General features: G+C 49.6%; 1 protein-coding gene across 1 annotated transcript; it reads left to right on the top strand.

The window, feature by feature from the left end:
• Positions 1-684: 684 nt before the first annotated feature.
• Positions 685-13372, top strand: LOC149276521 (tripartite motif-containing protein 66-like). Its single transcript, XM_089503548.1, has 17 exons — positions 685-841; positions 1150-1279; positions 1946-2062; positions 2961-3075; positions 3454-3600; positions 4189-4306; positions 4502-5397; positions 5552-5710; positions 6040-6306; positions 6701-6792; positions 8340-8553; positions 8941-8968; positions 9133-9310; positions 10088-10226; positions 10857-10931; positions 11562-11714; positions 13118-13372. The coding sequence occupies exons 1-17, from the start codon at positions 685-687 to the stop codon at positions 13370-13372; spliced, it is 3240 nt and encodes a 1079-aa protein (XP_089359674.1).
• Positions 13373-14049: the final 677 nt, after the last annotated feature.

Genomic DNA, 14049 nt, shown 5'->3' on the forward strand with positions numbered 1-14049 from the left:
ATATTTCTGAGGCATAATGGGCACTGTGGGCACTAGAAAGAGACCTGGGCGGCGGGGTGCGCCTGCAGGGGGCGCTGCCAGCAGGTTCTCCCCTATAGTATTTAGCGGGGGCATCATCCGCGGCCCCTGCGCTTGGCCAGATGGCGCTGGGTTCCTCTGAAGCTGCAGCTTTGGCTTCCTGTGAATTCCGCCGCAGAGAAGCAGCTGTTTCTGGAGAGTTTTTTTTTTCCGTTAATTAACTTGTTTTCTTCCAGTTCTGGAAAGTCTCTATATTTAGTGGAGAAGCTCACCTTGCGGCTGCGATGTGCAATTAGAGGTCGGCCGTGGGGTATAGACGGCGGCTCGTGGAGCTTCTCCGACTCCTGGGCTCAGATTGGCTGAGCATGATGGGAATTGTGGCCCCATCTAACGATCCAATGACCTTAACGCAAGCGTGATGTGTTTTTGATACATTGTGACAGACAGCGTGGGCTTTCTTACAAAGTATTTTTCATGCGTCAATAGATTAACACTTTGAGTGACCAACTCCCAGCACTCCCACTCCCAGCACTCCTGGCACAAACACTCCCAGCACTCCCAGCACAAACGCAGGCAAGAAATGGAATTTGTTTTAGAATCAGGTGCATTTTTTTAGCATTTATTACATGAAACAGATTTTTGGGGTAAAATTTTTTTTTTTTTGTGATGTTTCAGAGCTGCTTTGATTGCGCCGAGAAAAACCCAGCTCACAGTCTCTGCACCCACTGCAATAAATGGCTGTGCAGCACATGCGCCGAGCAGCACCGACACGGCAAGGCGGCTGGCGACCACTACCTGCCGGCGTCTCAAAGAACATCTGCAGGTGAGACCCTCTCAGAGACCCCCTTCTCACACCTGGCCAGTAACCCGCGCGTAACACGGATTTAAGGGTTTTGGGCAATAATTATAGCAATCTGCGCGTTCGAGCGTTTATCACGCCGAGGGTCTGCGCGAGGGGTCAGTGGGGGTCCCAGCGACTCTCCCGCCGGAGGGTCTGCACGACGGGTCAGTGGGGGTCTCAGCGAGTCTCCGCCCCCCGACGCGCTGTCGCTTCTGGGTCTGCAGGGCTGGCGGTTTTGGGTCTTTTTCTCCCGACGTTAAATGACATAATTTTCTAATTTTACTAAGCAGGGGCAGATGGCGGATCCGGGGGCTTCCTGTTTTGTCATCTTCACAGCCAAGAGACCCTGAGGTTGTTTTGTGAGACGTGCGACCTTCTCATGTGCCGTCACTGCCTGCTCCTGGAACACAAAGACCACAGGTGGGTACAAGCTGCCCCGGTGACATTAGAGATACGGGGGCAGAGATATGGGGATAGATATAGTCCACCCGATGACATCAGAGATATGGGGGCAGAGATATGGGGATAGATATAGTCCACCCGATGACATCAGAGATATGGGGGCAGAGATATGGGGATAGATATAGTCCACCCGATGACATCAGAGATCAGGCCCGGACTGGGACAAAAAATAGGCCCGGGCATTTAAGCCCAAGCAGCCCATTTTTATTTATTTATTTATTTATTGTTAAAGCTGCAGCTCCATCAGCCCCTAAATCAATCCGGCCCTGGTTTGCCCGATGGCCAGTCCGGGCCTGTCAGAGATAGATAGAAAGAGACAGCCCACCCCTGTAACATCAGAGATACGGGAATAGATAAAACCCACCCCGATGACATCAGAGATAGAGAGATAGATACAGTCCACCCGATGACATCAGAGATAGAGAGATAGATACAGTCCACCCGATGACATCAGAGATAGAGAGATAGATACAGTCCACCCGGTGACATCAGAGATAGAGAGATAGATACAGTCCACCCGGTGACATCAGAGAACCACGGCCAGGTACCCCCTAGACGGGTGACATCAGAGATTTGTTATGTTTGGGTCGATACATTTTGTAACAGAGTTCTATTATTTGGAAGGTTCCGGCGCCTGGACGAAGCTCTGCAGAACCAAAGAGTTCTCCTGGAGAACGTTCTCAGCCAAGTGGAGGAGAAGAAAATTGGGGTTCAGGCCGCGGGGAAGCAGATGGAGGAGCGGTAAGAGGTTCTGCGCTAATCTATGGGATTGGCCAATGAAAAACCGAAAGGCAGCGGCCCGTCCGACGCGAGATTACATTCCGCACCCCACAATTTACTGAATGCACCCCAGAAGGGGCCGGCGGTGACCTCTAGGGAAAGTCCGCTGATTAGCGATATTTTGTAATTCTCACAGGGACATTTATATATAAAAAAAGATCTATTTTTGGGTCCATTAAAAAAAGCAGATTAACAAACAATAGGAGACCCCAAAGTATAATATTTAACCCTGAAATCCAGCAGAACCGAGGACTCCAACTCCCAGGATACTTGGCCGAAAGTGAGTTAAATTTATCTTAATACTCGCAATTTAAAATAGGGAAAAAAAAGGCTCAAAGAGCAAAGATTCGGAAATAAATAATAATAAATAATAATAAACAAAACAATAATAATAATAGATAATAATGAATAATAAAAATCAATAATACTAAGAATAATAATAAACAATAATAATAATCATAATAATTAATGGTTTAATAAAGTACGAATCCAGAAATATTTTAGGGACTTGTTATTTACCTTTTAAACCTCCCTTAATTTCTGGGCGGTTTTAAGATTTTATTAACATTTTAACCGGAATTCTCTTGAAATCTGTCCCAAATCCCCCCCCCCCTGCGCCCCCCGGGGAAGGTCACATTTCTTGATTTTATTAATTTATTAATATCTCGTATCCCACCCCAAATTTGAATTCAGCAAAGAATCTGCCTTATATGCTTCGCCAATCAATGATAACAGACCCCGTATGCAAATGTGCCGCTAAATTAGCATATGGGGTTGGCACGATACATTAACCATTCGTGTCCCGCCACGGCCCTCGGCTGACTGGAGGGACTGACCGGCTCCTCGCGTCTCTTCACAGGCTGTTTGAAATAAAACACGTTCACAGGAAGGTGGAGAATCAGATCAAGATGACCAAGATGGTGATTATCAACGAACTAAACAAACGCATCAACTCTCTGCTGGAGCAGCTCGAGGTGAGCCTCCCGCCGACGGCAAGACGGGGCGCCAGGTTCTAGATACCTCTGTGTCTTATGAAAGACTAACCTAGAACCCGCCGGCAGATCGGCCCCGGCGGCCCCCGTCTAGTCGCCCGTCTCTCCTGCTGTAACGACCTTAATCAGTCGTTGGTCTCGTCTTAGATTCAGGAGCCGTATGTCTACCCCATGCATGTTGAATACCCTCATTGTATCACCCTCTACCACCTCTGCTGGGAGGCTGTTTCATTTATCTATCCCATGCATGTTTAAATTCCCTCACTGTATTACCCTCTACCACCTCTGCTGGGAGTCTGCTCCAATTATCTACTACCTTTTTGTGGACACTAATAATCCTTTTTTGCTTTCAAACCGTAGAAAATCACAAGTGAAAAGCAGCACAAGTTTGAGCAGCAGCTTCAGTCCGTTCTGGTTCTGAACCGGCAGCTGGAACACGTTCAGAACTTCGTGAACTGGGCCACGTACGGCAAGAACAGCATCCCCTTCCTGTTCAGCAAGGAGCTGGTACGTCGGCCCCCAGGGGGCCCCTCCTTTACGTCTGATTGCAGCCAATACAAACCCAGAACCCGCCGGCAGATCGCCCCCCATCCGGCCCCCATCCGGCCCCCGTCTAGTTGCCCGTTTCTCCTGCTGTAACGACTCAAACCTTAATCAGTCGTTGGTCTCGTCTTAGATTCAGGAGCCGTATGTCTATCCCATGCATGTTTAATACCCTCACTGTATTACCCTCTACCACTTCTGCCGGGAGGCTGCTCCACTTATCTCAGTAAAGTAAAATGGCTCGGGCACGAGTCTTCTGGGATCTTGTTAATTTGAGAGAGGGCCACAAGGGGCCACTAATGTGGAAGTATAAGAATAAATCTGTGATTGATATCCAACCATGCCAGCCGGTCCAATAAACACCAACGCAGCCGCGCTACCGCAGAAGCTCATTTCTTAAATATTCTTAGACCAGGCAGCCGTCTCGGAGGCAAGGCACGGGGGTCCTCTATAAGCCCACCCATGATAGATATGAGAGATTTGTAATGGAGGGAGGCAGGTGTGTGTGGGGGGGGGTCGCTATTTGGTTTTAACGGGAAACTTTGTATCCAGATCGTCTTCCAGATGCAGCGCCTCCTGGACACCGGCTGCGGGACGGACTTCGCACGCCCTTTGAAGCTGAAGTTCAGTTGGGAGCCGTCCTATTGGAGCAAACAGATTGCAAATTTAGGTAACCCCGCAAATTCCGTGAGCTCATCATTACAGCACGGCTGACTTAGTCCCTGACTAATACCTCTAGGACTGTTATAGAGCGTAGTTTAGGTGACAGGGGCCCTTTACGTACCCGTAGGGGGCAGTAGGGTGGGGGGCAGTAGACGGTAACGATGGCGGATATCACCACCTGTCTTTCTTACGGTGTCTCCAGGTACCATATTGATGGATGGAGCCCCTGCTGCTCAGACGGAGGTCCCAAGCTACGGCCCGGCGGAAGAGGTGCAGTCCCTCTATTACCCAGCCCACTACCCGCCTGGGACCCCCCACCCGCCTGGGACCCCCCACGCTGGGGCTATCACTAACCCGCAGACTTTGCCCTCCAGCGTCCAGTGCCATACCCCGGTGTGCTGCGCCCACTGCTATACTTTGCCGTCAGTCACAAAGGGTCAACCTGCCAACAGCAGCGGCAATCAGCCAATCCCCTACACCCATCCCGGCGGAGCGAAGCACGCGCAGGTCCACCCGGCGCCGTATAACCCGGGCAAAGAGCAGCGATGCGCCTCCCGGCCGGTGAGGGTCATTCAGCCGTGGCTCCCTCACCAGCCGCAGGCGGACCACGAGAACCCCACGTTCTGGCCGGAGAACCAGCAGCCGAAGTCACAGACCGTGCCGCAGACCGTGCCGCAGAGCGTGCCCAGCGCGCCGCCTGTTTGCTCCGTGACCACCCAAGACTTTGGCCAAGTGCACAACGTGCTGAGCGCGCCGTCTCTACAGGCGCCGTCCGTGCAAATGCAGCTGGGTCCGGTGCACAGCGTCAACCACGTCCCGCAGCAGCGACATCAGGTTCAGCCCCAGACCCCCCTGTGCCCCGGCGAGGGGGTCCACGAGCAGGTCGTGCACCACAGCCTGGACATCATCAACCAGCAGTTTGAGCTGGAACAGATGCAGAAAGGTCTAGAACTCCTTCTCCAGAGCCAGCCGTCCAACGTGCAGCTCAGCCAGAGCAAGCAGCCGCAGCACGTCCAGCAAACCATAGTGGGCCAGATAAACTACATCGTGCGCCAGCCGGCCGCCGTACCGATGCAGTCCCAGGAGGAAGTGCCGCAGGTGAGAGGGGGTTTCACTGTTTGGGTATCTTAAACCGGCCCTTTGAGGAATATTATCCGTAGAAGCCGCCGCTAATTGATTCGTTATGGATGAATACAAAGTACCGACGCGTTTCACTCGCGTAACGAACGCTCCTTGTCTCCGGTGTCCGCAGGTTTGCGATGACGTCATATCGCCCGACGCTCACACTGTGGACCTGTCGCCCGTGGCGGCCGCTTCCCCCGGTAACATGCAGACGCAGTCAATCGCCGATGAGATCATCGCCGCCGTGGAGAACGACGCGTGCCGGATGAACCAGTTCTCTGCCAATCCAGTAAGGAAGGTACTTGCGCAGGCCGGGGAGGGGGCAGATCGGGACGGGTATTTACTGTGCCACGAACCCCAACCTTTACCCCAAACCCCTGCCTCTGAAGGTCTCCGTATGAGCTCTAGGCAGAGGCTGATGGGAATTTATACTACCATTCCAACAACGCACAGCCGGACATTACACCATATCGCGTGTTGACTGGTGAGGCGTGAAAGGGTTACAGGGGGTCACAGCTGGGGCGTTAGGGATTGAGGATCATAGGAGTTGTAGTGTGCCGGTGATCGCTCGTTAGCTGTAAACGAAGCTGTGACAGCCGCCTGTTTTTTCCCCCCCAGCGCTCGGCATCCGTGGGCTTCCCGAATACGTCCGACCTGGAGTTCTCTTCCCCGAGGCTGTCCCGCTCCGCGGACCCCCAGATGCAGCCTCTCTCCTGCCAGTTTTTTGCTCAGCCCCCCGAGCGGCCGTACTCCCCCGTCACGCCGGACGCCGAGAGGATTCCGGGCTACGGCAGCGTGGAGGCAGGTGTCTCCGACGCGCTACACCTGGGTCCCGTGGATACCATGGCAACAGGCATGACCCTCATGGGAAACGCCATCTGCAAGGTAAGAGTCCCACCTGCTTCGGCACGCAGAACTCACACGGGGGCAAAAACACCTTTATTAGCCCCGGCTGTATTCGCTTCCTGCCACTTTTGAGGCTACAGCGTTAACCCTTTCAGTGCCAAAGCAGCGGTGTTCCCTGCATTGGGGGGGGCACTCGAAAAAGGAATGGTTAAACGATAGTAAGACTAGGGGCAGATCGATTAAACGGCCAATTGCTTTTTAAATAACGAGGCTCAGGAGGCCGCAAAGCGAGAAATTAAACAGAACGAATACTTTGTATCAAATCCGGGGGATTCGAAAAACGTTTCCGCTACCAAATCCCAGGGAGGAGCTGCTGAAGGGTTAATGTTTTAAAGGGCCAGATCCTTAATGATTCTTTTTATTGCCCCGATAGGTTGAGAATGAGGATTACAGCTGTGGAAACGGCCGCGTGAACCCCGACGCGGGGAGCGAAAACGCAAACACCCTGAGCAGCCTCGTTTTACCGTTAGAAAATATGTTCGAAGAGCCGATTAATCTGTCCGTTAAGAAATCTGCCCCCCCTGACCCGGCGCCACGGAAGAGCGCGACCTGGCAGCCACCCGTCCCCTTAAAACAACCCAAACATGAATCAGGTATTTCTATCGTTAGAGGGTACTTAATGAAAGGACGTTTCACTTTACTGAGAGGGTGGTGGATAAGTGGAGCAGCCTCCCAGCAGAGGTGGTAGAGGGTAATACAGTGAGGGTATTAAACATGCATGGGATAGACATACGGTTCCTGAATCTAAGACGAGATCAACGACTGATTAAGGTTTGAGTCTTTACAGCAGGAGAAACGGGCAACTAGATGGGGGCCGGATGGGGGCCGATCTGCCGGTGGGTTCTGCCGACCCAGATTAATAAATGATTATTCTTTATCTCTATATCGTCCTGGAAGGGCTCGGAGCGAGAGAGTCAGCCCAAGACAATGCGGGGTCGCACCACTTAGTAAATACCCCCCACAGACACACGGGGCGGGAAGGAGGGCAGTTACAGAGAGTGAGAATAAGATATACAGGTGAGGACCGAAACTCCTATCATCCACAGCCAGCCTTCAGCTACAGGCAGGACGGGCGACGCTCGACGGCAACCAAAATATAACCGAATCTCATTTTTTTTTTAGAGGAAAACCCCGGTTTTCAGGTGAATTTTAGCGAAGACGTTAAACGCAACGAAAACCCAAACAGGTAAAAATCCAGCGCGGCGGAACCCGTTACCGGAAATCCAACCGCTAACCCGGCCCGCGGCGGAAGATCGGAATAACTGTGCGTTTTACACCCGAAATCGGTCCAACGAATGAATATCTTCAGAATATAACAAAAAAATGTATAAATTGATAAAATAGAAAAGAAAATCCTAATATTCGGATAACCGGAGGATTACTTTGTCTCCTCCTGGTAAAGGTTTAATAAATTTGCGATGTTGGAGGTTTATTAATGCTGTTAGATGCTTCCTGTTAACCCTTTCCTAACGCTCAACATATCGAGTTTTATAGAAACACCAATTAGAAAATTACATTTAGTGAAATGTAAAAAAAAAAAAATTGTGAATAATCCAAAAAATGTAAGTATATAAAAAAAAATCCCCTCTCCCTCCCAACAAAGCCCCGCGCTATGTGTAGATCAATTAGAACATGCGCGGTTATTTACGTGTGTGGGGGGGCACTTTAACATACCCTAAACTGGGGGATTTGTTGCCAGAATCTGAACGCAGGTCCGAGGATTACGCGCTGAGGCTGACTCGCAATAAATCGCTTTGTGTACACAGGCTGAGGCGATATAATGTCCATGCGCGGAATGTATAATACATAACACCCCGCAGAGCTCTGAAGAGGTTATAAGTCAAGTCCTGGGAGAGAAGTGTATAACGCACTGTAGAAAAGTTCTCTACATGGGGCAGTCACCATGGAAACCATGGAAACGTTCCTATACATTTTTCACAGGAGGCTTGTGAATGCAGCCCGGTGAGTCTGACCTCACACCCAGGAATGTGACGTCATTGATATCGTTTCAGGTCGGAAGCGAAGGAAACTAAGATCCCTTACGTGCGTTTGGAGAGGCTGAAGATCTGCACCCCCGCTTCCGGAGAGCTCCCCGTCTTCAAGGTGCAGCCGCCGAAAAAAGACGAGGACGACGGCTCGCTGCGTTTGCTCGTTCAGTGCGGGGCCAAATCCAAGACCATGTCCATAAAGGTCAGGTTATCCGTTTCACAGAGCCGCCCCCGAAACGTCTCACGCCAGTCCCGTTCCTATGGCTGTGGGGTTTGCTTACGCTACAAAAACTCACTATTTAGTAAATAAGTCCCTGAAAGATGCTGCTCCGTCTACTCGCCTTCACTTTAAAGTCTTATAACTAAACGCAGCGTCAGAAACATTCCGCGTCCTGCTGAAACCCCAAACCGTTTCCGGAAATGATTCCTTAATCACGTAACCTAATGCATAAATTTGCAGGGAATGCTTAATTGTCATGTGACACAAAAGCTAGCGCTGATAGGCTGTTGCTATAGAAACCAAAGACTTGAGATGTCCTTTAATGAAACCTTCATATATCCTGACCTGCAATTTAAATTTTTATGTTTTAGGTAAATCCAGAAAGCCCATTCCCTCCCCCGCTAGCCACGGATACGACCCCGCAGCCCGCAGCGCCTTATAGGGCAGAGTCCTTTCCTCAAATGCCCCCAAGGTCGATTCATCAACTACCCCAGCAAGTGAAACCCTATTCCAGGGCAAGTTCCCTGGCTGGGAGTTCTCAGGAGTGCAGGAACCCCCCGGAGCTTCCCGCGGGTCCGATGAACGACCGACCGCCAGAATCCAAGGGCCACGGCGGGCCCCCGGCGATGAAGACTTCCTCTGAAGCCGCGAGGCAGATCGAGAACGAGGACTTCTGCGCCGTGTGTTTGAATGGCGGGGAAATGCTTTGCTGTGATAACTGCCCCAAAGTGTTTCACCTCTCCTGTCACGTCCCAGAGCTGTTTAGCTTTCCAGGGTGAGCATCACGTTCTGCGCAGGACATCAGGTGGGAGGGGGGGCTTTATCATATGTCTTGGAGAAAGAGTTGGTTGCAGTTAGAGTAGTCGTGGCGGGGGCGTAACTAGAAGCCACAGGTCCCCTGGTGTAATTAATTGCCCCCCACTCCCGATTACACCAAGCAACGTGTTCAAACAGCCTGTCTGTGCCATTATACCCCCACAAACAGCCTGTCTGTGCCATCTTACCCCCAAACAGCCTGTCTGTGCCATCTTACCCCCACAAACAGCCTGTCTGTGCCATCTTACCCCCAAACAGCCTGTCTGTGCCATCTTACCCCCACAAACAGCCTGTCTGTGCCATCTTACCCCCCAAACAGCCTGTCTGTGCCATCTTACCCCCCAAACAGCCTGTCTGTGCCATCTTACCCCCCAAACAGCCTGTCTGTGCCATCGTGGTGGGTCTGGCCCCCGTAACTGTAAAGCCTCTGAGTCATGGCCCATCAGAAAAATAGTTTCCATTCTTATGGATAATGGAGTGCGCTTTACAATGAAACGAGCGATCCTGGGGGCCACGAATGTGCAGGGAAAATGTATGAGAGGTGATGGAGATCACAGACTTTCACTCGCAAATTCATTCAGATACATTAATTCAAATTTTGGTGAATGGAAGGAGGAGCCGTTGTTGGTTTTTCTGCAACATTAAGCACATTTTTTCTTATAAAAATTGCTAGACCCATGTGCGGGGGCCGGTGCTCTCTGTTTTGGTAGTAAATGGGTTTTTTGGTGTCTTCCAGCGGTGAATGGGTCTGCACGTTATGCCGAAATCTGACCAAACCCGAAGTGGAATACGACTGCGATAACACCCGGTACAGCCGCGAAAACAGGGCCGCCGACGGGGAGACTCTGCCAAAACTGGATGAATATGATCAGAGAGTAAGTGAAATGCTCACAGATTCACTAAAAACGTGCAAAAAAACCCAAATACACTTTGAAAAACTGCAAATGAGAGAGAGAGAGAGAGAGACAAGGAGAGAGAAAGGATGGAAGAGAGAGAGAAGGGGAGAGAAGAGAGAGAGAAGGGATGGGAGAGAGAGAAACTTTACAAGAGACCAGAATCTAACACTAGAGGGTCAGAGGCTGAGATGGGATTAAAGGAGGTTTTACTTTATGGATAGGGTTGTAGGTAAGTGGAACTGCCTCCCAGCAGAGGTGGTAGAGGCTAATACAGTGAGGGTATTAAACATGCATGGGATAGACATACGGCTCCTGAAGATGAGCTCAGACTAGATGGGCTGAATGGGACTGATCCGCCGGCAGGTTCTATCTGTCTAATTAATATAAAGCGAGTCGAGGTTGCCGGGGGCATCCCTAACGCTTCTGGGGCAGATGACGGCCGCGTAAACCTGAACTGGAGATTCGTCCCCAAAACGTCTTTTTATTAAACAGAAAATCAACGCGTTTTACAAACATTTTTGTCCCGATCAAACCGTATATGTGCGATGACACTGAGCTGCCCCGGCACCGGCACTCGGTATAACGAGCGCCCCCTTTCTGTCTCTGCAGCGCTGCGAGAAGCTGGTGCTCTCCCTGTATTGCAGTAACCTGAGTGTTCCCTTCCAGGAGCCCGTCAGCCCTTTGGTGAGTAAACGGCACTTTGCGTTTCATCGTCTCTATAATTACTTTTGCTGCCTTCTGCTCAATGACAGGAGAGAGAGAGACTGTTATGTCCTCTCGGCGAGGGATCCGTCACCCCGCAGACATTTACACATAAAAGGCGACGCTGCTGATTGCTTTCTCTCCGGTGCCTCAGCCGCTCTTTGAAGTCTTCCAATCATTCAGACTTAATACAATTTATAGATGTGTCAGGACAGAATATACTCTAACTTTGGGGGTAAACAGTAGGCAGTGCTTATTTATTTTTTTTACTTTACAAAAATGGGTGGTGGGCGCATGGAACTGCCTGACAGCAGAGGTGGTAGGAGAGATAAATAATCCCTAGAATATACTGGAGGAAATGAAGGAAAAAGGAAAAGTTTTATAGCTAAGAAGGATAGAGAGAGAAGAGATACATTGTATCTCGCTCCGTTTATAAACAGAATGTTGGAGGCGGAATAAGCGCGAGGGGGCGGGGCTACGGATAAAAGCACCGATTTCTCCATTTTTTTTACATCAGTGCCTCAAACTTTTACTTCTTTTTTTAAAATCGGTTCCATAAAGTGACACGAGAGAGAATGGAAGTTAATATTCTTGCTTGTGTTTTTAATTAAGGCACGTCACTATTTCCAGATAATAAAACGGCCGATGGATCTGTCCATTATCCGGAAGAAGCTGCAGATGAGGAGCGCCCCCCATTATTCCTCCCCCGACGAGCTGGTGTCTGACATCAGACTCATGTTCTGGAACTGCGCAAAGTTTAATTACGTGAGTAACACGAGTCTTCCCTTTCTCCTTCGGCATAAACCCCGGCGCTGTATACAGTAATAACCCACCTCGGCACTGTATACAGTAATACCCCCCCCAGCTCTGTATACAGTAATATAAACCCCCAGCACTGTATACAGTAATATAACTCCCCCACCCCAGCACTGTATACAGTAATATAACCCCCAGCGCTGTATACAGTAATATAACCCCGAATGCTGTATACAGTAATATAACCCCCAGCGCTGTATACAGTAATATAACCCCCAGCGCTGTATACAGTAATATAACCCCCCAGCACCGTATACAGTAATATAACCCCCCAGCGCTGTATACAGTAATATAACCCCCAGCGCTGTATACAGTAATATAACCCCCAGCGCTTTATACAGTAATATAACCCCCAGCGCTGTCTACAGTAATATAACCCCCCAGCGCTGTATACAGTAATATAACCCCCCAACGCTGTATACAGTAATATACCCCCAGCTCTGTATACAGTAATATAACCCCCCAACGCTGTATACAGTAATATAACCCCCAGCTCTGTATACAGTAATATAACCCCCAGCTCTGTATACAGTAATATAACCCCCAGCGCTGTATACAGTAATATAACCCCCAGCCCTGTATACAGTAATATAACCCCCAGCCCTGTATACAGTAATATAACCCCCAGCGCTGTATACAGTAATATAACCCCCCAGTGCTGTATACAGTAATATAACCCCCAGCGCTGTATACAGTAATATAACCCCCCAGTGCTGTATACAGTAATATAACCCCCCAGCGCTGTATACAGTAATATAACCCCCCAGTGCTGTATACAGTAATATAACCCCCCAGCGCTGTATACAGTAATATAACCCCCAGCGCTGTATACAGTAATATAACCCCCCAGTGCTGTATACAGTAATATAACCCCCAGCGCTGTATACAGTAATATAACCCCCCAGTGCTGTATACAGTAATATAACCCCCCAGTGCTGTATACAGTAATATAACCCCCCAGCGCTATATACAGTAATATAACCCCCAGTGCTGTATACAGTAATATAACCCCCAGCGCTGTATACAGTAATATAACCCCCCAGCGCTGTATACAGTAATATAACCCCCAGTGCTGTATACAGTAATATAGACGTTCATTAGTCAGAGAATTCAACTGGGTGAATAAGACAGAGTCATTCTATTGCCCCCCACAGGCAGTATGATAAGGAGTCGGGGTGTTTAGTAGATCGGGGGTCAGATACAAATGGCTGATATGCAGTTGCCTGGTAACTGTATTATATTGTATTATATTATATTATGGGGGCAAAAACTACAGCTGGTTTTAATAAAGGAAGCAGCGATATTTATATTTCGGATCCCTGATATTGATCGTCGCTCGCGTTGCGTTGCAGCCGGATTCGGAGGTGGCGGTGGCCGGCCGGAAGCTGGAGTTGTTTTTCGAGGACATGGTGAAGGAGTCGTACCCCGGCAGGATGTTTCCTTATCCCCAGGAAGACGACTCGGACGCCGAGGACACGGACAGCGAGAACTGCCCCCTAAACCTCAGAGGGCTCCCCTGGCTGCCCTACGGGCCGGAGCACATGCAGCCCAAACGCAGGCGGCGCCATACGGTCAGCCACAGGGCCAAAGACTTCACCCTGTGCTAAACTACGAGGCTCGTCAGCGGTGTCTGGGGCCAAAGGTCCAGAGATTTGGGAAAAATCACGAATAAATGGAGATAATGGATAAAAACACAAAAAGGGGCATTTTTACCAATAACTGGGTTATTCTTCCAAAAGTGACCATTTTTATACAGACTCTCGGAAGTGTAACGGACGTTTAACGTGGATCTGTTACCAGCCCTTAACTTATTACTTTATATATATAGCGCCATCATATTCCGTAGTGCTCTTTTTTTTACCGGCGGATCGTCGTGATGAGGCGATGCCACGGCCACGATGCCTTCTCCTATCACCCTCAGCCACCCAGGCTGCAGCTTCCCAATGTGTTTCACCGACCTAAACCTTAACCCTTTGCATGCTGTTATGCTGTACCCCCCGATCTCCCGCATTTGACAGAATTCTGGGTTTTACCCCCGAAATAAGTTTCCTAAATGTATAAAAAGTATACAAAGCTTTATTATTAAAGGGCTGACCTGGGATGTGGGGCGGCATCTTTAACTCTTTAACCGCTCTAGATCGAAATGTTCGGAAAATGTTGCATTTATAACATTTATAAGATGCATTAATATCGGGGCAAATGTATTATTTCTAGGTTGATAAGAACAAAATACAGAAGATTTGTCAAAAAAATCGGTCCTTGGCGGCCATGTTTATTTGGTGCT

The sequence above is a fragment of the Sceloporus occidentalis genome, unplaced genomic scaffold (genome assembly GCF_023333645.1).
Source record: "Sceloporus occidentalis isolate IW3139 unplaced genomic scaffold, rSceOcc1.0.p SCAF_235, whole genome shotgun sequence".
Classification (NCBI taxonomy): domain Eukaryota; kingdom Metazoa; phylum Chordata; class Lepidosauria; order Squamata; family Phrynosomatidae; genus Sceloporus; species Sceloporus occidentalis.

What these genes read in the sequence shown, in the direction of transcription:
- LOC149276521 (XM_089503548.1), top strand. Translation starts at nt 685, where the DNA reads ATGTTTCAGAGCTGCTTTGATTGCGCCGAGAAAAACCCAGCTCACAGT. An exon ending in CTGGAACACAAAGACCACAG is followed by an intron (nt 1,280 to 1,945) that starts GTGGGTACAAGC and finishes ATTATTTGGAAG; the next exon opens with GTTCCGGCGCCTGGACGAAG. An exon ending in GAGCTGTTTAGCTTTCCAGG is followed by an intron (nt 9,311 to 10,087) that starts GTGAGCATCACG and finishes GGTGTCTTCCAG; the next exon opens with CGGTGAATGGGTCTGCACGT.